This window comes from Ctenopharyngodon idella, chromosome 7 (genome assembly GCF_019924925.1).
Source record: "Ctenopharyngodon idella isolate HZGC_01 chromosome 7, HZGC01, whole genome shotgun sequence".
Classification (NCBI taxonomy): domain Eukaryota; kingdom Metazoa; phylum Chordata; class Actinopteri; order Cypriniformes; family Xenocyprididae; genus Ctenopharyngodon; species Ctenopharyngodon idella.
In genome coordinates, this window is record NC_067226.1 from 13,211,432 (window position 1) to 13,238,993 (window position 27,562).

The 27,562-nt window shown below is 36.3% G+C and overlaps 1 protein-coding gene and 1 long non-coding RNA gene across 3 annotated transcripts in view; one reads left to right on the forward strand and one right to left on the reverse strand.

The window, feature by feature from the left end:
- The window catches only part of ptprn2 (protein tyrosine phosphatase receptor type N2), a 179,628-nt gene that overhangs the window by 12,563 nt on the left and 139,503 nt on the right, over positions 1-27,562 (forward strand). For both annotated transcript variants that reach the window (XM_051900568.1, XM_051900567.1), the window contains exon 2: positions 8,506-8,556. In XM_051900568.1, coding sequence (XP_051756528.1) covers positions 8,506-8,556 — 51 coding nt within the window. The remainder of the gene's footprint in view (positions 1-8,505; positions 8,557-27,562) is intronic.
- On the reverse strand, positions 700-27,526 carry LOC127516192 (uncharacterized). The gene is made up of 3 exons (XR_007930946.1): positions 26,744-27,526; positions 12,840-12,958; positions 700-1,280 (listed from the first exon to the last, which is right to left on the reverse strand). It is a non-coding gene; the product is annotated as an uncharacterized LOC127516192 (long non-coding RNA).

Genomic DNA, 27,562 nt, shown 5'->3' on the forward strand with positions numbered 1-27,562 from the left:
AGTGACCCTGAAAGATGACAGGTGTGCTTCTGTGCTTAAATAATAAATAATAAAACATCTAGACAATTTCCTGAATTATATAAGAATTTTTTAGCACATTTAAAGCAATATAGCATTTCTGAAAACTAGTTTATGAATCATTTTGGATATCAACATCAGTAGCTCCTTAGATCTGACTCTGTGACATATATTGAGTTAAGAAAGTCTTATAACAAACTAAAACACAAACAGTATGCTTTTATTGCTGCTTGTGTGGTTGAAGAAGAAATCCATAAACATTTTACCTGTAGTCGCCATTCATGACCACTGCTTGTCTGAAGCTCATAAATTCAAAATGATTTTATGTTTAAGATTCAAGTCAACTTTAGGTGTTAAAGAATGTAAAAATATTAGAGTGGGTAATTATAACATATTAACATATGTGGACCTGAATAATCCATGGGAACATTTTTGGTACTTCATTCAAGTCATTTATTACTTCATTTATTTATTTACAATAAAATGGTATAAGGAACATTTCACGCTTTCATAAATATAGGAGCCTATAGAATGTTCCACTAATTAAATATCTCTAGAAAGCAACAAGATTGTTGAATGTCATATTCATACCTATACTACTACCATTTAACAGATATTGTAAATATGCAGAGAATAACAGAATGTGTCATTATATAGTAGTTAGTTCAATTTACACCCATATTAAAATTGTCTACAATGACACCAGGACAAAAATGATTAAACAAGTGCAGTCATAAGTGAATAGAGTCCCCCTATCCTCCATGGATCAAAATGATGTGAATTAATAATTTAGAATTCAGGTCACTTGGCACTGATTATTTTTAACCTCACCAAATTCCATTTCCACACCACATGTAGTTAAGACGGTAGAATTAATATGGCGTGCAAGCATTTTTTTGCTCCAGATTTGTGCATATAAACTATTATTTAGCACAAAAGGCATTGGATATCCATAAAAGACAGAAATTTAAGTGTGTGTAAATCTCCCAGCCTGAGAGAAAAAAAAAAACACTAATTCATGCCATCATCATTCAGTATGCAGTTCTGCAGGTTTGCTTTAATCACCATAGAATGAGACTTCACATACTCTGCTGTTGTTGTTCATCCTCACAGACTGAACCTCTGGGGAAATGAGGCACTGTGTGAGTGGTGGGTGCGTTAAAATGGATTCTTCATAAAGATGTCAGCCTGTAGGCTTCAGTCAAAGCTTCTTTCTGTGGGAGGGGTGAAGAGTCAGATGTGCTCAGCACCTGGTGTGCTTCCTGTGGCTCAGAGTAAGAAAGAAATTTTCATCAGACTCAAGCACAAAATGTAATTTGTACTAGAGTGTTGCTTGTTAGAAAAAGATAACAGTAGAATTAATTAAATGTTTGTTTAAAATGTATTTTTATCTTTCTGTGTGACACTGTGCTGATGCAACTGGCATCTCATGGTTTGTCATCTCCATTGAAACATGTTTTATGAATGCTTTCAACAATCCAACAAGCTCCTTCTAAATTACTGCTAAGTGCAACAATCATGTCTGAAAGTATGATGTTGAAGCAGTTGTCAGCAGTCAAGTTCTAAAATCCCATTCATAAAAATCCCATTCATTTTCTCCATAGGGGAATTGATTTTTAACAATAACTTAAACCTTTAAAGACAGACTTACTGTGAGCCACAAAGTTGTTAATCATCAGTATAAACTTGTTTAAAGTCACCATAAAATCAAAATGGACAATTCTTATTCTTTTATGTAATATTGAAGTATTTATTATATATGATTTATTCATGCATGATTTTTTTATTCGTGTGCCCTAGTAATCTTTAATCAAAATAACTTCCCTTCCCTCTTGCAATGACATCTCTTCTCTGATGACGTTTACTTGTGCGAGGACGGGACAACTTGTCATTCACATGAGATCGCAGCAATAGCAAACCACAATGATCTAACAATCCAACCAATCCTTGATGGACAAATTCAAGTCCCGCTCTACAATTCTTCTCAATCCGGAAGCCATTTTACTCAGATATACGTCACAATAGGGAAGAAAAGACTATCGCAACTTCCATTTCATGCCAACTTTAACAGTGGAGTTCCTGATGGAAAACTGCATTACCCATGATTTTGCAAAAAATCTCCAACAATCAGAGAATTTAAACAAGCAAACGTGCCAGAACAATTCTTTAAAGGGATAGTTCACCCAAAAATGAAAATTCTGTCATCATTTACTCACCCTCAAGTTGTTCCAAACCTGTATAAATTTCTTTGTTCTGTTGAACACAAAGGAAGATATTTTGAAGAATGTGGGAAACTGAACAGTTTTGGGGCACCATTGACTTCCATAGTATTTTTTTTTTTCCTACTATGGAAGTCAATGGTGCCCCAAAGCAGCCTGGTTACAAACATTCTTCAAAATATCTTCCTTTGTGTTCAGCAGAACAAAGAAATTTATACAAGTTTGGAACAACTTGAGGGTGAGTAAATGATGACAGAATTTTCATTTTTGGGTGAACTATCCCTTTAAGTTCCCGTCCACTCCCATGAAGCACTGTGATTGAAGTAATAGAGTCATTCCCCCTGCACTCTAAAAATATATATACCTAAATATGGTAACACTTTAGTATAGGGAACACATATTCACTATTAACTATGACTTTTCCCTCAATAAACTCCTAATTTATTGCTTATTAATAATTAGTAAGTTTGTTGTTAAGTTTAGGAATTGGGTAAGATAAAGAATGCAGAATAAGGCATTAATATGTGCTTAATAAGTATTAATAAACAGCCAATATTCTAGTAATATGCATGCTAATAAGCAACTAGTTAAAAGACCCTAAAATAAAGTGTTACCCTAAATATTTGTACAAGCATATTTTGCAATAAACACAATATAATTTTTTTTCAGTATAATCAACATCTTTTAACCAATAGTTTTATATTTTTTATTTTATGTCATTCACAATGCTTCAAAGGATTGTAGTTTATTCCCTCATTAAAGCTGCTGAGCACACAGTCTTGTACCTTAGTCTTTTTGCAGATTCAGTTTTTTGCTTCAGTTTGTAATGTTGTGATTCAAGGCTGCTAAAAAAGGGGCCACTGTTGCACTCTATCATGCTGCTCTCTGGAAGGAACCCATAATTCTAATTGGTCAATCACAGCATTCAGTCATTCAGTCTCATATATTCAATATCATCAATGGCAACACTGTGTATCTGTAACGTGTATGTTTTCTTTAGGTTTAGTTTCTTCTCTGTTTCCAATTGCCTGTGTTCCTTAAGTAATCCTACACCTGTTTCTGTTCTTCCAATTATGTGTGTTTATGGTATAGTGGTTGTATTTGCTTTATCTCTGTTTCTCCAGTGTGGATTTAAAGGTGCAGTAGGTGATCAGGGAAATGCTAACATTAGCCTGCTAGCATTGAAAGCATACCCTCCCTGCAGATCGCCATCCAAAGCCACGCCTCCTCCAAAACACCTGAGCGCACACACACACACACAGCTGCTCTCGGCAAAGCGTCACAAGAGACGGCGAACTACCTCATTCTACATATGAAATTGTTTTATTTCATTCGGACCGAATAGAAAGATTGGATGAACATCTTATGGTCCCACACATTCCACAGTCGATATATGTTTATAAAATACATTTAGACCGTTTAACATAATGATTGCTATCAGGATATGAGGAGACTTTCAACCAGTATAACAAAAAAAAAATTCTGTAGAGAATCACCTATTGCACCTTTAATAAAGACTGTTTGTGTTTGGATACTCCTTCGTCGTGCTTTTATCATAGCCAGTCGTGACAATGTCAGTCTGCTAAAGTATTATTATAATTATTATTTATTAACAGTTTATCAACTGAAATTTCACTGTTCAGTTTGTTTTATTATGTAGTATGAAGTAATTTGCATGTACTTATAAATTAACTGACAGTTGATGTACAGGTAGATTTTGAGGGAGGACTCAATTTCGTAAAATTCACGTGCCTTGTGGCACATCGTAGACTCGCTCTCGCATTACATCCAAACTCAACTGCTACCATCTTGCGTCTTGTGTATCGATTGTAATGAAAATGAGCTAATTTAACTTCGGTATTAATATTACAAAATTCTTGTTGCTAGACCAATTGATTTGAACATAATCTGGACTATTTTTTTCTTATTATATTTGAATACCTTGATAAACTTACATATTTTCTTCTCATTATACAGTATTGTTACTGACAATGTCTAACATCCACAAAACAAGTGTTTTATTTAGATTGGAACATGGTAATCTATTGCCAAAGGGCTTCTCTTTAGTGCGCTGTGCCATGGGAGACCCTTGTCTTCCCTAAGATGAAAAAAATAGATTTCAGCTATTACTGTTTAATTATGTTTCCTTTTAATCAACCTCAGGAGCCAACGAGCAGAGGCCTGTGTGCACGGACACTCTTCTGAGATAACAAATATTTTTATCGACCTGATTTAGGAACTAGTAGCAGGCAGAGCGTGTTTTATCCAGACAGACGTCGCTGTGTGGAACGGGGGTAATTAATATGGAATGCTGATGAGAATCCTGACAAGTTCTAATAAAAGAGGCTGAGTGGTTTGATAAGACTTGAGCGCCCAGAAGTAATTACAGCGCTTTAGAGCAGAGTTTAGTGCGGGACTGTCTTCATGTTTAATAGAATCTTCACCTGACCCTCCCTCCATCATTGACAGGCCATTTATTATAGCCGGCTTTCTGATTCAGCATGCCAATAGCTGCACTGCACTTTTGGGTTGGCAACAATGACATTGGCTCTTTTATGAATTATGATTTTTACAGTAATGACAGCTGTGAGGGCATACAGACAGGGAAAGAGAAAGATAATAAAGCAAATGTGTAGGTTATAAAGTCATCTCAGAGGCTTGAGAACGGAGGAAAAAATGAAGCATTTTTCTACTGTGTACAATGTAATAAATGTATGTGGTAATGAAAAAGGGAAAGGCAAAATGAGAGCTCTGATTCTCGCTCTCTCTTTCCCTTCCAGGGACATTTGTCTTTCCCTTGTGCTTTATCAAAGGACAGCTGCTAAAGAGTCCCTTGGCCATGTGCACACACACACACACACACACACACACACACACACACACACACACACACACACACAGAGGCACATGTACAAAGCTTTGTAATCTTTCCTCTTGTCACCTAAGAGCTCCCTTTCAGTCCCGTCTCCATGGAGACGGCAAACTGTTTTGTCAGTTTGTGTTCTGGTCGGTTCACCCTCAGCAGTCTGTGTTCGCATCTAATCCTGCCTCATCTCTCTAGAAATGATGTCCACAATAATTATAAAAACTTTGTCATTTTCTTTTTTTTTCATTATTTCTGAATTATTCTTACAGTATGTACTCCGGAGATGATTCATTGGAAGGTGGTGCTCAGTGATGAATGACTCTATATTGAGGTCAATGGATAGAATCAAGAGCAGCTCTTTACACTGAACCATTAAAGACTGTGAATGACATGAATTCAGTGGATCACAAGCTGCATCACACCTCTCTTCCTCTTTGTCATGTGTAACATCTTGTCCATCTGTTATTGTTTTATATATCTCTGACATTTTTCTCTCTTTTTTAAAAAATGTTCTGTGCCTTTTCCCCCTTTATATATATTGTAATGACCCGGCATTCAACACCAGCAGCCGGTTGCTTTATGGGTATTTGTTTGTTTTGAGTTGATTTATGCGTTATTTAAGCAAGATGGCTGGGTTTTTGCTTTAGCAAAGTTATGTGTGTTTATGTTCAATTTAGTTTGGGTGGGTTTGGTTCATTTACCGCATGGTTATATAAAAAGTGTGGCTCTCACCGTCATGGAGAGAGATGTGTACGGGAGGGACTTGGCGATCTGGCCTTACTTGTGTAGTTTTTATTCTGTGTTCAGAATAAAAACAGAAAAAACAGTATTGTCTTCTTCTGTTTTGTTCTGCCTGGAGTCATTTATGTTTGTGCAGTGTATGGGACGCGAGTGCTTGTACGAATAATTAACATAGTACAAATATGCTAGCTTAATATAACTCCGGTATGCCCCACATTCTACTAAAGAACTGCCAGTTATTACAATATATTATAATTCATAAGAGTGATAATTTAAATGATCAAATTTAACAGCATAAATGTAAAGAGTGCTGGAATACAGTTCAACAGCATAGGGTTACATCGTTACGCCAGTGGGTGCCGAAAAGTGATTGTCTTTTTAAGCGAGTCAATGATTCATTCACATTCCGATTCTTTTAAAACACTGACTCTTTCAGGAATGAAACAAATTTGAGTCAGTCATTGAATCATTGGCTCAACCGATTCAGTCAACAACTGTGTCTCATTTGTCAGCCGCATATGTCATTGAGGCTGTCTCATTTCAGAAAAGTAATAATAATAATAATAATAATAATAATAATAATAATTTTATAATGGTTGCTTTTCTGAAAAGAAATATTTCGATGACTTATGAGGCAAATGAGCAGCCTTTGAAATAAGACACAGCTGAATCATTTAATGAAACAAGTGAGTCATTTGCTCAACCGATTCATTAAGCAATACTGATTCATTTAGGAACGCCACAACTGTTGTTGTTCAGAGACGTGAAAAGGTGGATTTTGCCCTGGTGAAGCAAAACAGACGGGTAATAAACATACCTGTCAACACTCCCGTTTTTGCCGAGAGTCTCCCATATTTCCCCCACCCATTTTGCTATATCTCCCGGGAAACTCCCGTAATTTGTATGGCCCAATCCTCGTTATATGAATAATCACATAAATATATTATTCCAATGTTGTCCAGTAGCCAGATCTTATATGAAACGCATTCGACTCGCGCAATCGACACATCATACAAATTCAAACCCATTTGTGACCTCAAATCTGGCAACCTACAACCCCATTGCGCTGTTGATATCTGCACAGTCGACGCGGGAAGTTGAATCAAAACAAGCATCACAATAAACCTCACAAGAATCGAAAAAGGACTACTTTCCCATAAACTGGAGTGAGATCATGGACGTCACGTCTCTGTGGCGATATCTTTCCTGGCGTTCTGTGGCGCGTGACAGTGCCATCAGTTCAAGCAGAGCGCGCGAACCGATTATCTCTTCCACTTTACTAGCTACAACATGAAAGAAACATGAATGAACCTCTGAAGGTATGTTGAAAGATACAGTACAACTTAACGAAATCTGTATCATGTCTCATGTAATCGCTCAATGAGTGTTTCAACCACGGAAAGACGTCAATAAAACAGATGTCACATTTACCGTCCCATTTACCTCAGAAAAGGCGTACAGTGTCCAAAAAACTCGTTAGTCAGCTACAAAAATAAACTTAGAGAGGAGCATTTTGATAAATATATGCACTATAGTCTATTGCATATCCCTTGTATTAACACGTGCTTCAATATTGAATGTATGTTTAAATAAATCCGTTTTATGACAGCCACCATTTAAATGTTTATATAGGCTAAAAAAACGAGTAGAAACATAATTAAGTCATTAAAAATGTATTATAACGTTGTTTTTAAAACTTCATGTTCTTTGCTTACAAATCGATTAATTTTAACCTTTAATAATATAATGACACATCTGTTGTTCTGTATAGTTTACAGCATTAATTGAGAGATATTTTTTCTTTGAAGAAATTTGCCATGTACTTAACCTTACAGGCCCCAAATTAATCAATATTTAATCGAAGGTAATCAAAATCAAATCGCAAGCTCCTGAATTGAAATCGAATCCAATTGTGAAGTTTGTGTCAATGCCCAGCCGTAGTGTTTTTATTTATTTATTTTTTTCTTGAATTAAATCTTGTGTTTTCCATGTAGCACATAGAAATTGGAATCACAAAAATTGTCTCATGGAGGACGATTCCCCCTGACTCTCCTACAGTTATTTAGTTTGTCACCTTTTTCATCTCTTCTGAGTTTGCAGGTCTGATTTTTACCTAGGAAAGTTGTATTTACGATAATTCCGTGAGCACGTGAAGGCAGCATAAATCACAAAGGCACAGAGGGGCACACTGGCCATTTTGACCTTCAGTGTAATATTAATGTACAATGTTAAATACATGAAATACATGTGTTTTTGTTTCATGTTCCACAGTTGCATTCACCACAGTGTTTCTGTTTATGTAATAAAATTTGTAATAATAATAAAAAAAATAAAAAAAAAAGAATAATTAATATTATAATTATTCATATTATCAGAATTGCCCATAACCCCCCAATTACTCAATGCTAACATGTTTACTGAATTATTGTGTGCTGGAAATATCACACTCGCAATCGTGCTGTTGCATGCGCTAAAAGCAGCAGCCATCCAGTGTCGAACCAAAGCGTATCAAAAATAAGGTTATTTCAAAGCTTGTTTACTGCACAAATTAAAAGTCCTACTAATTAATTCTTACATTGCTGATTATTTGCAAGTTGTATTCCAAATACTGATCAGCAGATAACTGATTTCCATTCCACTGATTTTTTTTTCCCCCCACAGGTTGTCTGTTTGAAGAGGTGGCATGTGAGTCGTACGAAGTCTGCATCAACGGTGAGTCGTTAAAAGATTATACATTGTGCACCATTTAAAGTAAATTCTTCTAATTAAAACTGCAAAAAGCTCACAGATAAAGTCTTTTCCAAAACGAGCTGTCACTCTAACTACCTACAATGAGCTTTACAGTGTGTAACTTTCTTTCATTTATCTGTCTTAGATTTATTTTTTGGGAATATTTGCTCTTATCAAACCGACACTTTAAAAACTGCAAAACATAAATGCAGCAAAAGTAAGGTTCAGAGTTCGAAGTAAAAAGTTTGTGTGTGTGCGCGCTATTTAGTGAGAAGTTAAGTATCAAGTTAATGTTTTTTTTTTTTTTTTTTTTTTTTACAGTAGCCTATTTATTTGTCTTGAACAATCTAATCAACGTTTATTTTGAAATTATGTTTTAATTATTAAATTGTGAATTAATTAAATTGCCTTATCTGTGCTGATGTGATGTAATTGTATCTTTGGAAAGCAAGGCAGAGCTTCTCATAGATACTCAAATACAGAAAGCTTGAATGAGGAATGGTTACGATAGCACTGAAGTGATGACGAGGCTGGATTGTCCATATTATGAAATGAGGCCAGGCAGTAACTGTGTAGGACTAGCCTTCAACATTTCTCATATTGCAAAGCAATGTCTCTGTGGTCTTAAGAGAGAAAGCGAGGGACTGAATGCGGACTTGGCTGCGAAGAATACCTACAGTATGAAGTCAAGTCTTTTTAAGTTCAAGTTGGTGAAAAGAACTAATCAATGTTTAGGTGTCAGAAAGATAGTCTGAGATTTACCTTGTGCTGCCTGATTGCAGATCGTTTTCTGTTAGATTTGAGCTTCAGCATTGAAATTCTTCTCTTCTTGGCTTTGTTTTGGTCTAGTCATGATTATCAAGTAACCCAAAAAGTATTCTATGCTATTCTATTCTATTCTATTCTATTCTATTCAAGTAAATGGTTTCTTGTCAACATCTAGAGCTTAGTCACCATGAAATGGAATAGGCATGTAACGTATGAAATGATCATGTTGCGATAATTGCTGAAGCTTTTATCGCGGTATATGGTATTATCACGGTATTAAAATAAGTTGCAAAAAAAAATTGTAATACTATAACAGGTTTAATAATTTTATTCTTGTAACAAAAAGAACCCTGAACACATAAATGCAATAAAGCAATACACACACACAAAAAAATCTAAAGTAGGCTAAACAAATGTTTCAAACAGATTAAAGTGCAAAAAGAATTATAAATGACAAGAGGACTCATTGGTTAACGTTAGTTAATGCATTAACTAACATTAACAATGACCAATAGCTACATTTGTTACAGAAGCTAATTTTCTTTGTTAAAGTTAGTTAAAAAAATACAACTGTTCATGTTAGCTCAGGTCCATTAAAAGGTGCAATGTGTAAAATTTGGGAGGATCTATTGAGAGAAATGCAATATAATTTACATAACTATGTTTTCAGTGGTGCATAAAGACCTTACATAATGAACCGTTATGTTTTTATTACCTTAGAATGAGCCATGCATGTTTCTACAGCAGCCCTAAAAGGACAACATTCTACAGAGCCTGTTTAGTCACTATGTTGTTCTTCTTTTAAATCGTTCGTGTTTTTAGAGGCAGCTTGAAACGTCACTATGTTGAATATGCACAAAGTAGTAGTAATAGTCGTCTGGTTTATTAGAAGCAGAGACCGTTCTTTGTTAGAAGTAAGAAGAAGCCTCATTGCTTCACACAGGCTACTCTGCTATCTCAGATGATGACATCTTTGTGTTGTGTCGACCAGACGGCCACCGTAGCTTCTCCGAAAGAGAGGGGTGCGAGCGGTGTGCGCCGTTAGTTGCAGTTCGCAACCTTACCGCTAGATGTCGCGAAAATTTACACATTGCACCTTTAAGTAATACAGTTACAACTTTTGATTTTAATAAAGTGTTATTAAATGTTGAAATTAAGATTAATAAATGCTTAAGAAGTATTTTTCATTGTCAGTTTATGTTAACTAATGAATTAACTTAAATAATGGAGCCTTATTGTAAAGTGTGACTGAACAATAAAGAATCAGAACATATTAAAACAATATCTAGGGAATGTTATAGTCCAGATTGAAGTATAAAAATTTATTTTTGAAAATAAATAGCCTTATTGGGTGATGTGATGAACACGATAGCAAATACAAAAATCTGAAAGGCTGTTTAAAACATTTGTAGTAGCTGTAGTGCAGCTGCTTTGTTTACGTGGGTTACCGGGGTAACCGCTGCATTTCTGCTGTTCCATCAGCGCCATCTACTGTCAGAGAGTGAAAGTGCATTTTCATTCAGCATGTCTCCTTCACTCGTTTTGCGCTCTCTGCTCATTCATGTTGGGCTTGTTTACATCAGTGCGCGTGCCTCTTTGACGCTGCACACAGCAGTGTTGTGCATTTTAAACGGTTGACGGGTAAAGTATTCTTAAAATGCATTCCAAAAATCTTAATAATTCATAATAAATAATTATTCACGGTATTTTGAAGTGCCCACAATACCAATATCATGCATATTCATTATCGTGATATATCGTATTACCGTATACCGGCACATGTCTAAAATGGAAGTTGCTATTATCTCGTCTTCCCTACTTTGACGTATATGCAAGTGAAGCGGCTTGTCGAACAAGAAAAAAAAAAAATGTAGGGCGGGACATGATTTTTTTTTTTGTCCATCTGAAATTGATTGGATCATTGGATGATAGTGGTTTAATATTGGTGTGATCTCATCTAATTGTTATCAGACTTTGCAGATGCTGAAAGCTCTGATTTTGACAATTTGATGTATAAATATGTTGACTCAGTACCAAAGAAGCACAGTGCATTGACCAAAATAGCCTGAAACCTGCAAACTTGGTCAGAAGTCAAAATCAGTTCAAAAGTTAAATTCTTTAATTTGTGCGATGCTGTGTTTGAAACCCTGTGTGTGATGATTTTCTCTTGACTTGGAATACACTTGGAGCCCAAACAAGATAAGTACCATTTCAAGTCATTCACTTCAATTAAACAAATGCAGTGAAGAGTGAAATCCCAAGTACTTTGGGAGTGCTGTCAAACCTCAGGACTTATGAAGGAAATATCCCAAGGACTGAAATGGGACTTTTATCTCCCTTTGGTTTCTTTTCTCTTTTTTTGTGTTGTTGTTGTTCCTGTGAGAATGATTTGGAGTGACAAGCTTTGTTTAATTTTGATGGATGGGCTGCTTATCCACTGTTTTTAACAGAGACAGAAAATAAATCTTTAGATTTATTGTGCTTGATCCTGCAGTCATTATCTTCATACTTCTGAGTTGAACTCTGCTCACCTGGAGCAGAATGAAGGCAATCAGTGGCTACAAACAGAACTGTAATAGGGCTGCAGCTAACTCTTATTTTAATAATCAATTAGTTGGTCGATTATCCATTCGATTAATCAATTAATCAGATAAAAAGACCAACAGATATTTCAGCAAAATTAATATTTTTGCACTGAATTTTAATTGTCTCCTTCTCTAATGCGTCCCGTCTGCCGGCGCTCATTCAGGTATGACCCTTCATGCAAAATTGAATTACTCGCATGAATTTGTAACACTTACAGATAAGGATATAACTGTAAAATGAAACTTTTGCGCTGAGAAATCATATCACACATTAAACAGCACACGCATCTGTCAAAGCACCTGACAGGACAAGCCATGTTAAACATTCCGCCAATGCAGCTTGAAGCTTAAAATAAAGAATTCTCATGTTTTGGGCGGCTTGGATCAGGTACCTTTCCCGCAGCAGCTCTTTCCCCCACTATTTTTAGATGCATTTTGTCCATAGAAATGCGTTATTTAGTGCTGTAATTTGATGCGACTGGTGTAAGTTTTCCGTGCATGGTAGACAAACGCGACTAATCGATAATGACATTTGTTGTCGACAATTTTCATTATCGAATATTATCGATTTTATTGATTAGTTGTTGCAGCCCTAGACCGTAACCTGATAATGTGAAGGAACATGGACAGGGTAAAATGACATGGACAGGGTAATAAGATGAATTTTCATAAACATTTTTTCTTTTCATTGTTGGCTCTAGTGTGCTAGCAAAATGTTTTTTCGCCTTCATGTGAGACCCCTCAGACCCTTCTTTACCTCTTCAGCACCCTGAGAAGCTGGAGTAGAGTGGGAATCACCCTGGTGGGCGATTTTGCATCACCTTACTATCAGATAATATTGTGGCACTGCAGGGAATTGTCCTGTCTCAATTCCTGTTTAATCTCTGCACAATAGATATATAAGCACAACACCTGCTCATGCCACCTGCAGACATTCACAGATGACTCCTCCATTGACAATGAAGAGCAGTCTGGAGACAGGAAGCTGGTGCTGGACCCAGTATTCTGGCATGGGTTAGAACAGCCTGCAGCTGAAAAAAAAACAAAAAAAAAACGGAAACAGAAACACAGGAGTTGTGGAGGAAACGTGGAGCTCCAGAGGACTGTTAGAACAGTCATCAGTCAGAAAGAGGTGGTACAGTCTGACAGTTCAATTAATAATCTAGACAGTGCACGAATGGCCAGAGATTTGAAATGTGGACTGATTCAGTGCTTTTTTTTTTTTCCACAGTAGTTTGTCAGTGAGTCCTTAGAGGGTTAGTTCAAACAAAAATGAACATTTGGTCATCATTTAGTCTCCTTCATGTTGTTCCAAACACACGAAAATTTCTTTCACCTTCGGAACACACAAATCAAGTGTGTAAAGCAAGTACGCATAGGCTTAGCCTTCCCCTGGCCACAAACTTGAGACTAGTGTGGAATTTTCTGGCTCAAACCACTGATTGCTGCTGCTTGTGATTGCTTTGAGAAGGAAAAGCTGCCCATAATTGCTGGTCTAGGATCAGTTTTCTCCATAATAATAGCATATTCACATGTTCACATATACATATAATTAAATAGAGTAAAGTTATGCGTATTTGACGTGCTGTCCGGGAGAGGGCTCCGAGCTCGGAATTTTGGCCCGAACCCAGAGTACTCCCCCCGGTGTGGTAAAAGTAGATAGAACTAGAAGTACTAAAACATCATTTGGCGAAAGACATTTGGTGTTTGCACTCTTAAGACCGTCAAAGGTGTCTATTTACTATGTTTTTGCAGCGTTGAGCAATGTAGACAATAACTGACATATCTGTTGATTTCTTGAATGCAACGGCCAATCAGATGTGTTTAAGTTAGATTCCATTCATCTCCCAAAATGCCAGAGGTTTTGTCCAGTGCTAAGTTCTGCACTTTTGCAAATCCTCTCATTACAACCAAAATCTCAGCTACCAAAAATTTTGGCCTAAACAGCTGTTTTTTAGTTTCGAACCAAAATGGTTTTGGAGGGCCAAAATCAGTGAACGAAAACAGACGTTTAATTAGCGCTTCTCCAATGGCACATTTTGACTGTGTTCAGCGTCTGTTTAGTGCACACAACTGTGTGGACATGGAGCAATGGATTGACAATATTAATTTCTCACGCAAGTTATTTGACCGCTGTGTTTACAAGGCACTGGGCTTCTACATTGAACACTTTTGAGGAGGAACTAATCGTTTTGTATTTGCCAGAGTTTTTGAGGTTTGTGGTTTGTGGTGTGCACGAATATTCGATCTGTAATTATTATTCGAAAAATAAAATAAAAATACTATTTGAATTTTACTACGTTGCTTTGTGGGCCGTAAATGCAGTGAATCAATGATAAATCCCAAGCACAAAACTCACAGTTATAACTAAATGCACTGGGTGGCACTGTGGAGCGTGTTAACAAGTTGATTGTATTTGATCACAGAACGTTGTCCTCTGCCTTGCAAACTTTGAAATTACTTAGATCAAAATGAACTTACTAAATAATATTACAAAATGGAGTTACTTTTGATCAAATGAACCAATGAAACTGAGTTATAGTATCACCACCAAAATGAGAAATAACATGAAATCCAAACACGAGTCGAATGAGGAAAGACAGCTGTCCGTCACTGCATTCACGACTGCAGGTAAGCGCAGCTGTACCCCTGAGTGGGTCAAGAAGATAACTTATCTGATAGCAAAATGATCTTGAGACATATGATTCCTTTAAGTTTCATCGAGGGAGATGGGTTTAAGAACAGAAAACACAAAGTGCTGTAAGAAACGTAGCTTTGTTATCTTTGTGTCCCTGTAACGTCTGTGTCAGCAGCTGTGTGCTTTTTCACTGCAGCCGGCCTTACCTATTGTTATCAGACTGTGGAGCCAATTTTCACCCGAGCATGTGGATATTATTGTTTTTCTCAACATGAACATGTGAAACAATATAAACACGATAACCATATGCAGACTCTCGAGTGTATGGGCCCTATTTTAACGATCTAAGCGCATGGTCTAAAGCGCACGGTGCAGGTGCAACTAGGGTGTGTCCGAATCCTCTTTTGCTAGTTCAACGACGGGAAAAATGGTCGGCACGCCCGGCGCATGGTCTAAAAGGGTTGTCCCTATTCTCTTAATGAGTAATGGGTGTGTTTTGGGCGTAACGTGAAATAAACCAATCAGAGTCTCATCTCCCATTCCCTTTAAAAGCCAGTTGCGCTCGCACCATTGTGGATTCGCTATTTACATGGCGGAATTTGCAAGCGGAAAAACTGAACGCTTCTCTAGCGAGGAAACGGATCTGCTCGTGCGCAAGGTTAAAATGCTCGAGCAGACCATCTACGGGACAAGCCGGATTCCACCAAAACATTTTTATCATTATGCACACTATAATAATCTTTTACATTGTAATCCTTTAATTTTAATATAGGAGCACAAATGGGCACAAATGCATTTGCTATTTAAACAACGTGGCGCAGGAGGTGAAAATGATAACTGCGTTGGGCTGAAACTAGCAAAAAACACTCGCGGCGTGCCTGGCGCCGCATTGCGCCGGGTGTATGATAGTGCCCTATATGTACGTTCTGTACCATAATTGCCACAGTCTGCTTTATTATCATTTTTTCCCGTTCGCTCTGCTTGAGCTTAAATGCTTTTGTTTTTTTATATTTTTTTGTTTACACATATTGTTTAATGTTTTCTGCTAAAAGAAAACCTCAGTATATATAACAAGCTTGTTGTGTATATTGCCTAATCGTAAACTTGTTCAGAAATTGTGACAAAAACTTGCTGATTAAAAAATAACGCCTTTCTCGTTAAACGTCATTTAAATAAACGAATATTCGTTTTTATTAGCCCAAATATTTAAATACAATATTTTTGAAAAATGCCCATCCCTAGTTTGAGGTATCAAATGTTTGGTACATAAAGATTATTAGCAAATAATGTGGATATCCATGAGCACAATTGTATGTTTGAATATTTGAGTTATTTTTTTGGAAATGTCTATATAGACATTCACAGAGACCACTGTGCCATCAAAAACTTTTGCCTGCCAGTCTATTATTGTGATTTCAGACCATTTCAGATTCACTGTCCACTAAATATCATGTGAAAATAAAGCTATCTCTGATTATTAAATATAACACCTGTTATAACAGTCAGACGGTTTGTTCACATCTTTAGTGGGTGGTTCTTGGCTAGAATAAGCTGTGAAATAGACCAGACTTTACACCGGTAGTCAAAAGTCTGGCTCTGTGAGACTAGGAAGTGTTTAATGTGTTCCATGCAGAATATATTTTATTGTCACGTTGTACTACTTTATACTGTGTGCTAGAATTACATTTGAGATAGAAAATTGCACCAATGTTGACTATGTGATATGCACTTGACAGTAGTTTCTACATTAACTCTGAGGATGTGCCTGTGGATGTGCCTGTGTGAAAGCATTACTGGATAAATATGTGATTATCAAGGACTTGCACACTGAGAGCATTGTGTGGACATCAATAACAACTTCTTTCAGTAACACTTTAATTCAGGTGAAGTTGTTTGTGTGGGGGCATTTAGTGCTTCCCTACAGTATCTATGCCTACAGTAGTTTTAAAAGTGAGATTCATTGTCTACATAAAAAAATGATATACATTTTGAGCCATAGTCACGTCTATCAGGAGGTATGTGACAGCCTGACCATCATCGATGACAAGCCTTAAAGCTCATCAGGGCTCCAGACTAACATTTGAGAGCAGTGGCACCGGTGCTATTAAATTCTACAGATGGTGGTGGCTGGTTTGGTGGCGCTGGAGGGATTTTTAATCATAAAATTACTATGAAATTTTATAAAAATTTATTACAAAAAAAAAAAAATGTTTTGCATTAATAAATGCAGTTACTAATAATATAACATGTTTGTTTATTGGAAATTTGACAGTAAACCACTGAGCTTGAATTGAGATGCAGATAAAATTAACTTTTAATAACAACAGTATGCAAAAAATTTTATAGGGAAAATGTAAATATTCTACTCTTATTAAATGTACCATTTAGAGATGCACCGATTGCAATTTTCTTGGCTGATTTTTTTATGTTTTTTTGCAACTGACCTGCCGATACTGATTTGTACCGATTCCTATTTTCTTTCAAAAAACTATAATTGACAGCATATACATACATACATACATATATACAGTGCTCAGCGTAAATGAGTACACCCCTTTGAAAAGTAACATTATAAACAATATCTCAATGAACACAAAAACAATTTCCAAAATGTTGACTAAGTTTAATATAACATCTGTTTAACTTATAACATGAAAGTAAGGTTAATAATATAACTTGTATTACAGATTTTTCAGTTTTATTCAAATTAGGGTGATGCAAAAATGAGTACACCCCACAACAAAAACTACTACATCTAGTAGTCTTCTAGGCATGGAATGAACAAGTTGGCGACATTTTGCAACATCTATCTTTTCCCATTCTTCAAGAATGACCTCTTTTAGAGACTGGATGCTGGATGGAGAGTGATGCTCAACTTGTCTCTTCAGAATTCCCCATAGGTGTTCGACTGGGTTCAGATCAGGAGCCACTGAATCACTTTCACCCTGTTCTTCTTCAGAAATCCAACAGTGGCCTTAGATGTGTGTTTAGGATCATTGTCATGTTGGAAAAGTGCACGATGACCAAGGGCACGGAGTGATGTTAGCATCTTCTCTTTCAGTATAGAGCAGTACATCTGTGAATTCATGATGCCATTAATGAAATGCAGCTCCCCGACACCAAATCATCAAGCTAGTACACACTGGTCACTCACTCACAGACACAAAGATGTGGTTTTAATTTCACCACGCTGATTCTAAAAACCCTTGCAGTCATGTTTTCAGGCCATTTCGAGTTTGATTTTGACATGAAATAAAGCGGTGATATCTAAGTGACAGTGGTTTACTTGCTTTTTAATTAGTCTTCCCATTAACGTCATCACTGTCTTCATTCAGGCCGATTCGACAAGAACGCGCATGAAAACAAGAGGCGGGATTTATCGCACAAACCAATCATGTCCAATCGTAACCGACCATATCCAATCATAACGCAATTGAGGCATTTCCTCCTCTCACGTGACTTTCCCCCATTCATTCTCAATTACCCCCCACTAAACCCACCACACGCTTTGGGGGCTCTGCTTTGTTTCTATGAGCTGAAGGGAGACACAAGAGACGCGGACTCCCCGCTGTAACTTCACCTGCGGGTGTCACTGTTTGACAGTGTTTCTTTAGAAAAACGAGTGACTTTTACACTTTTTAATGTCAAATTTTGTAACGTTTGCATTGTTTTATTTTTGTAATATTGATTATTTTCTCATCCAGTTTTTTTGAGGAGGCACTGCCTCCCTTGCTTCCTCGGAGGAAACGCCCCTGATGTATATGTATGTATATATACAGTTGAGCTCAAAAGTTTACATACCCCTTGCAGAATATGCAAAAATGTTAATAATTTTAACAAAATAAGAAGGATCGTGAAAATTGCATGTTGTTTTTTTAGTACTGTCCTGAATAAGCTATTATATATAACAGATAAAATATATATATATATATATATATACACATATATATATATACATATACATATATTATATATAACAGATGTTTAAATAAAGTCCACAAGACAAAAAAATAGCTGAATTTATAAAAATGACCCAGTTCAAAAGTTTACATACCCTTGATTCTTAATACTGTGTGTCGTTACCTGGATAATCCATGACTGGTTGTTTGTTTTGTGATGGTTGTTCATGAGTCCCTTGTTTGTCCTGAGCAGTTAGACTTCAAAAAAATCCTCCATGTCCTGCAAATTCTTTGATTTTCCAGCATCTTCTGCATATTTGAAGCAGATCTCGCCCCCCCATCGACTACCATAGTATATTTTTTTTTCCTACTGTGGTACTCAATGGGGGCAAGATCTGCTTGGTTACAAACATTCTTCCAAATATCTTCCTTTGTGTTCAGCAGAACAAAGAAATTTATACAGGTTTGGAACAACTTGAGGGTGAGTAAATGATGACAGAATTTTAATTTTTGGGTGAACTATCCTTTTAATTCTTTTGTAGTTAATGTGTCTTTTCTTCTCCACCTGTTTTTGTCTGACCCTGCTGTCCATTGGTCATGCCTTAACTTTGCAATTTCTAGTATTGCATTAGTATTGCATCCTTCTCATGAGCAATTTTTTTAACTTTTCAGTCTGAATTAAATCCCTTTTTTGGCTCATTTTGCCTGTAAAAGAAAACCTGCCTTATAATGAGGCACAAATGAATATAAGGCATTTTTCATTTCCAGCCTTAATGAACAATTATATATCACTTATAAATGATTAAATACAAAATGAATAGTAGTTATTAAGATTGATGTGGTTTGGAATTGGTAAAATGTGCCTGGAAAAAAAAATATCAGAAAATCAACATGCCTAATAATTCTGCACACGGTGTAATGTAAGTACGAATAAACAACTTACTCAGAAATTATAGGTATCTTCCACTTGATCAAGCTGTGCATCACATTCTTCTTCTGAGGTAAATTCAAGGCTTATTCCTCACAGTGCGTATTCTTCCAAACTCAATGAAAAGCAGATGAATGCTTTGTTTATTGAAATGTTTACTCACGGGTGCCTCACATGGACAATTACCAAATGAATTGGATGTGCTGCGTGTGGGTGTGGTCACATTAAAGAATTAGTTCACTTTAAAATGAAAATTACATCATGATTTACTCAACCTCAAGCCAACCTAGGTGCATATGACTTTCTTCTTTCAGACGAATACAATCAGAGTTATATGAATAATCACCCTGATGTTCCAAAGCTTTATAATGGCTGTGCATAAAAACCACCTGTTTGAAGCTCGAAAAAAAAAAGTGCATCCATCCATCAATCACAAACATACTCCACACGGCTCCGGGGGGTTAATAAAGGCCTTCTGAAGCGAAGCAATGCTTTGTATAAGAAAAATATCCATATTTAAAGGGTTAGTTCACCCACAAATGCATTGCTTTGCTTCAGAAGGCCTTTATTAACTCCCTGGAGCTGTGTGGAGTACGTTTATGATGGATGGATGCACTTTCTTGAGCTTCATACTCTTTGGTCCCGTTCACTGCCATTATAATGTTTTAGAGCATCAGGGTGATTATTAATATAACTCCGATTGTATTCGTCTGAAAGAAGAAAGTCATATACACTTTGGATGGCTTGAGGGTGAGTAAATCATGGGGTAATTTTCATTTTAAAGTGAGCTAATACTTTAAAAATAATGAGCAGAGACGGGGAGAAAGTGTACCTCTCGTTGGTTTCATACGGATTACATAAACAGAGAATATTTGTTTTTTGATATGACTTAATTTAAAAGCAGACACTTCAAGCTTTCTAAAGACATATCTTTCATGTCTGTGTGGCAAGTATTCGCTGAGTTTCGGTTCATTTTTGTGACACGTTTCAGAAAGAAGTTCACAGAGACTGAGACGGCAGAAAGCACACCCTGTGTGTTTTCTTTATTTTAGAAAAGCACAAAGTTTTGTTGTTATTGTGAGTGTACACAAATAAAAGTAGTTTTACAGTTTTGAATGATGTATTACTCGCTTCTGTATGACAAAAAATTGAGCATTTTAAGTTGATTTTGTTGCTATGTGGAAAAAATCCACCAAAATGCGCCAGCGCGTTCATCGACCCCAGAGGGTTAATCACTAAAAACAAATACCACAATGCACATGAATTGGCTTTCAGATAACATAACATATGGCATGTCAGTTCAGATCCCCAGTAATGTTGGAAAAGAGGCAGGAATATGAGCCTGAACACATTCTTTTAAAAGCATTTCAGTTTTGATTTATTTGTTCTTGTTTAACTGCCAGCTATTGATCCTCTGTGATCTCTCTTCCACTCTGAATGATAATTACAGACTGAGATCATCCATAAAGCAGAGTCTAGTATTTGAAAATGCTTCAGTATCAAGGGGTATCATATTAAGATGTGAAAAAGGCGCAAGTAAAATCAGACACACAATTCATATTTTTCAGTGTGTTTGAGGACGTGACATGCTATGTGCCAACAGCTTTCCTGTCCCTTATTTTACCACAAACTAACTGCCATCTGCAATATTGCTGGCTTGCATTGTTATAATGGAATGAAAAAGGTTGAAGTGAAATTCTTCAAAGAAAGCTGGATGAACTAACAGGACAATTCAAGGGACAGTCGATCACATTTATAGAGGCCATTATTTACATATGCAATTAAATAGATAAGAGTTAAACAAGCTAAACCTGTCTCTGTAAAGGGTAAGTGACTGATGGTTTGACCATGGTTGCCCGGGGTTTCCAGAAACTATATAAACTTGCAGAAAAGCTGCCAATTAGTCTCTTGACCTATTAGACGGCTCTTCCCAGAGACGATTGATCATTCAAAAAAGATCAAAGAAAATGTCTAGCAGACTGTAACCACAAGCCTACACAGGACACTCTGTATTTTCAAGATTAGAATGCAAGTCATTATCTGCTTAGACAATCTAACCTTTTCTGTTTGGACAGGAGCTGTATGTATGTGTATTTTCACAGACTGATAGACCAGTGCCAAACCACTTGACATTCTCTGTACTCTGAACTTTATCTTTTACGAATCGCTTCCTGCCATTAGACCAGCGTCTGTTGTGTTGGAAGCATAATTGCTGAAGGACAGGATATTGTAAGACCCTGAAAAAGCTTCCAATGTCATTTTCACTGTGGCTTTGATAATTCAAAATCAATACATTTTAAACTAAAAAGAAAAGGTTAGTAGCTGTTTTGATACGTTTAGGATGATCATATAAATGTTCCAAATATAAAAATGACCGATTCTAACTAATGTTCTTAGTGTCCAGAACTCTGTTGCATGAAAACTACGTTAAAATCTGAAAAATATGAGAAATTATTTGAAATTTCTTGTGAAATTAGCTTTTAGTTTGAGTAGAGTTGATGCATGAACAGTGAACCGTTTTTCTTGGTTTTTGTCTCTCAATGCAAAACGTGCAAAATTGCATGGTTTACGGTTTAAAAATTGAAATATGAACTGTGCTCTATTCAAAACAAGAAGCCAGGCTTGTTGTTTTTATGAAATAGTAATTTTGGTGTAATTGGCTTGCTGTATTGTAACCTAAGCTCTCACTCTGATGTGTGAACAAACGTCCTCATAAGGTGCCATATCTATTTATAAATTGCAACATGTTCAGTTAAGCATGCAGAAATGGGGATAACAGAAGAAACAGAAAAGGAAAAACTAAAAAATAAAACCGCATATTGTATTCCATGCTGTGATGCAGAAATGAAATGTTAGTAAGGGGAATCATTATGGTGATATTACTGCCAGTTTGAAGAATAGAAATGTATTTCCAATCAGTAAAAGGCAAAGGACCTTTGGTCTTATCATTAGAAGGAACCTGTAGTTAGTCAATATGTTATATTTTGTACCTTTGGTCTTAGCTTGAGTAACACAGATTTTGGCTTTCATTGTGAATAACGCTGAAAAAACAGTTCATAACCAAATAACACAAACACTATACACCAATATTTGTAGTGCTCCTTCAACATAGGAACTTGCTTTCCAGGTGTTTCTATATGCATATGAATAGAGACTCTCTCTCACTTTATTAAATAAAAAAACAGAACTGCAAATCTGTCATGAGAAAAGCATTGATCTGTTGTCATATATTTATATCAGTTATGCAGTCATTCAAATTATTTATAAAATTATGTAAAATAAATACAAATTTCGTTCAGCATTTTATCTTTAAACGGAATAGTGTGATATAATTTATGTCAGCTTTATATCGGCCATCGACCACCCTGCTCTCGACATCAAAATCTGCCATCAAAGAATCCATATCAGTCGAACACCTATAATATTGCATTGTCTATAAGGTACATAATGTCTTAGTAACCATTACACTGCTGTATTGGCTTAACTTTCAGTGAGATCTGCAAATGAACTAATTGCCTCAATGAACAAAGGCCTCAACATATCCAGATAATCTACTGAATTTGTGGGTCTTAATGCTGCAAAAATGGACTCCTCTTCTGTGGCACTGGCTGTTCTTTATCTTCATTAGTATCACTCTGCATGGTGAAATCGATTTTCTGCGGCAATCCGTGTGGTCTGTCTGAGACTCATTATAGTAATGGTTTTAACATCTTTGAACAGCTGACTGGGTATCTGAATAATTTTCAAGCTCTCTGTTGTTCATTGTGGCTGTTGTCTCTCACATACAACCGTAGCCTCCTGTTCTGTCATTATCTGCCCATCTAATGACTACACTAAGGTCTTGATTGGCAGAAAGGGAAAATAAATTACTAATCAGAAGTACTATCGATTTGGTTGCAACATAGTGTTTCACTTGTTTCATCGATTAGCATAATTGCCTCAGTATTGTCAATGGGAGACGTGCTTCACTGCCTCATTCCCAAGAGCTCCGTTTGCATCCTCACGACCTGCTCTCTTATTGAAACAACCATCAAGGAGGAAGTTGTGAGTTATTGTTATTTGTGAATCTTTGGCTATATTACAGCAATTCATTTCAAATCCTCGCCATCTTGTGATGGCAGCTCCGTTAAATATGGGTTTAATGTGATGGGTTAAGAATCATAACCTGAGAGGAGGACAGGAGATATTTCAATTTTTTTATGTTTTACTCCATTAAAGATTTCTGATTAAAGCAGATCCAGTGACCTCAACTGACTGGACAGGGAAAGACAAGGTTAAACACACTTTGTGCTGTAATATTGTCCTGTCTCTTCACGGAAGAAATGCTTTATAATCTGTGTACTCATGGGGAAACAGAAGATATGAGAAAAGAAAGCCTTTTAGCAAGTCTGACATCCAGAATTTACTTTTAATGCCGGTGCTTTGAAAAAAGAGAAAATCTTAGATATAAGACAGAAGTTTAATGTCTCAATTTTCTCTCTTCTGCCTTTGCCAAATGCACTGGCAGACTAGTTATTTAGATATATTTAATGTATGTGCTAGAATAGAAGTTTTCTAGTCACTATGCATTTGCATTTTTTCCTACTGTTTGTTTCAGTTCAGTAGTTTCAGCGAATGATTTAAAATGTGGTCTGCTTTCTTGCTCTCAGTCTGTTCAGTTATTTGTATGTAGTGTCATTTGCCTAAAATAATACTTTCATTTGGCTGGCATATGAATGCCAGATCCATCAGTTAGAGTGATGCCAATATCAACAACTGGCTTCTGGTCTGAGAAAGAAATGTGTTTTACTGATCTATTTTTAGAATGTACATAATTTTTTATATTTTGAATTATCTCTAGTCCTTACTCTTAGTGGAGCTATGTTTATACATTAAACAATTAATAATAAAATAAAATACCACCTTGTAAATATCACTGTAGTTTATTGTTATATGTACTGTATATTTATCTTTATCGTTAACGCTACAGGGTTGTGCTATATACATATGTATGTATGTGTCCACCTTATTTTTAAAGTAAGACCAGTATCCACCTTATTTTGAGCTGTACTAAACGGCTCGATGCTGCTTGATATTGCAAACTTGTATTTCTTACCATATTACTTTAATGTATTGTCATAATTATAAACACATTGGTTTGTAGTGCAAATAGTTTTACAATTTACTACACTTTGTTATTCTTTTAGTTATTTACCTGTTGCGGCTAATGAATCGTAAGTCTCGCACATTCACAGAAAATAGGCCACCTTAGATATACAGTGCAAAAGTCTAAGGCCACCACCAGCTTTGTTGTTTTATAAATGTTTTAATGACCATCCATATTTATCTGTCTCTTTATTAAGATACAAACAGAAAACACAGGAAATATGTACAAAAAAATGTAAATAGAAAAAAATTCTGAACAAAATGGCTTCAAGCAAAAATCAGTATTTAGTGTGACTTCCTGGACGACTTCTGGTTTCTCAAAGAAGAAACTCTGAGAAACTTCTCATCAGATTTTGAAAGTTTTCTTGGCCTTCAAGTTCTTTTCCATTCCATTTAGGTTTAAGAGAGCGGGTTCCTGCTAATGCTCAAGTGTAATGGGAAGTCACTAAATACTTGCCACTTTAGCCTACAGAAGATGTTTTTTTCTGATTTTATTTTTTCTGTTTTTTTTTTAATACTGCATACAAATTTCCTGTATTTTCTAGTTATATTCTAATAAAGAGACTGAGAAATAATTCTAGATGGTCATTTTACCATTGCTAAAACAACTTCTAATGGTGGCTAAAGACTTTTGCACAGTACTGTATAAAAGATTTGAGCCATCATCCTTAACAATGGATTTAGACAGTATCCACAGCTAATATAAACCATGAAAATCTTTAACACATTCATTTCCCAATAGGGGGGTTGCTGTGATCTTGCAACAGGAGTGTAACAGTCTCCCTTTTTTCCTTGTTAAGGCTCCTCCTTGTGGTAGATCACAAGAATTACAGCACATTAAGGTATATGTCTTGAATTGTATTGTCACTATTATATAATGTTTAACACTATAAGAGAGAAATAGAATTTTTTCTTCATATAATATTATATAAGTGTGACACAGTGTCCGTTAATAACTGTAAAGTACTTTTTTAATGTTTATTGGTTAGTTATGGTGTAATTCTCACAATATGACTACCTTTTCAAGCTTTAGTTTGTTGTGACATTATTGTGTGTTTCTTTGAAATATTTAAAATAGCTAGTCATTTTCAGTAACATACTAAGCAGTTTTAGAAATGCTGATTTGAATATGATTGATTTGCATATGTATAAGGTCGAAATTTGACGTGATTGAAACCATTTATCTCTGTGTGGCCAGATATTTGATCAAAATGACAAAGCAAGATTGAGTGATCCAAACCTTCTTTGAATAGGTCAAATGTTGTGAAATGTCAATCTATGTGCTTCATTTTCACTTCAGCTCTGATCTTTCAAAGGACATAATGGCCACAATACTGATCATAGAGCAGTCCAGGATTTTCTTGACGACGGACCTGCCAGGGGTCTCAGAGCTGTTATTAAGCTTATCGTAGCCAGTACAAAGAGCATTTTGCAAATGAGTGACAAAGTGCACAGTTCTAGAGGCATATCATTTACCACCAAGTGGGAAGCAAATGTATCATGTTTGATAATTCAAACTGCCTGATAGATTTTATATTACCACTCACTCTATTTCCCTAAGGCTGTTTTATGGTTGTACAGTGTAGAGCTCGAGGAATCGTGGGATAGAAGAAAGCGCAGCCGAGTCTATATTTGAGTGCAATGACTGTAATTAGAGTGTGATTATTCCCGGAGACGGCTGGAAAAAAAGGCAGCCGACAGTGAGGGAGGTTGCTATGGAAACCGACACGGAGGCAGTGAAAAGGTCCGTTCGCTGGTGGTTATGTCATGTGTCTGGTGCGTATGTAAAAAGTTTGTACATGGCAGGTTTCAAGTCAAAAGGAGGCAGAGTAGGATGTTTAGTCTGCATACACTGAAGCTGCTTTTGAAGACTAAAGCTTTATTTGTTGTTTCATTTTAAAATCTTATTCTCCTAATTGGTTCCACTCATTGCACTGAAATCTTTTTTTTTTTTTTGCTCTTATTCTCGCTCACTGTTCCCTCTTCTTTCTAATATGCTCATGTTCACATTTTAGAGTATCATTCTGCCAAAGACCTACATGATTCCCAGAATATATTAAGTGAGCCAGTCTGGAATTTACAATGAATTTACAATAAAACAATAATGCAGATTATATTGACCATGTACAACATTAGTCTGACAAAACTCATCACGTCATGGGGAAGATGAGCAGCACTCACAGAAATATATGAAAAATGCTCTTACATGGTGAAGAAACACTTGTGATCATTAGTATTCCTCGTGAGGACCACTGCTATACCCTGCATCCTCCCTGTTCGCCCAGATAGCCATTGAATTATGAAGCCAATCTGAGCCATGGTTTGGGTTGCCTAGCAACAGACTATTGAGTGGCACTGGGTCCCTGGTGATGAGGAGATAAACAAGGGGCCAGATAATGTGTGTGTGTGTGTGTGTGTCTCTATATAGGTGTGTTTCCTGATGGCCTGTGTGCTTATCTTGAAAGTGTCAAAAAAGAAAGAAAGAAAGAAAATACCCTGAACCCCAGTGGCTATTATGACCCCAAGCAGAAACTTCAGCCTTACAAAATAAACTGATGGCCAGTAGACACAAACAGTTGCTTTTCCCTCAAGCTTAACATGGGTTTCTCTTAAATGAGTTGTGTTCCAAATGACGCACTATACACTATGCACTATATACTCAACCGTGTAGTGTATGAATTTTATAAGGTTATTTTGTCATTTAACATCGGCGTTTGTTAGCTCACCCCTCTCCGCTACTTAATTAAAGTTGCGACGGTTGTCCAACATTTCGGTTAATGTAGTGCATCATCCAGGCATTTAAAGTGCACTTTTTATTTTTGTACTTTTCAGTGTGAACACACTACTCACACTATTTATACTACAAAACGGCATAGAATAGTGCATAACTACGTGAACTGGGACACACCTATGGTCACTATTACAAACTGGAGGAACTACACTGCGTTAAAGAAATCTGACTATTATAGAGCATATTTAACATAACATATTTAAAGAGCAGAAAGCTGTTTACTGGATATAAAGT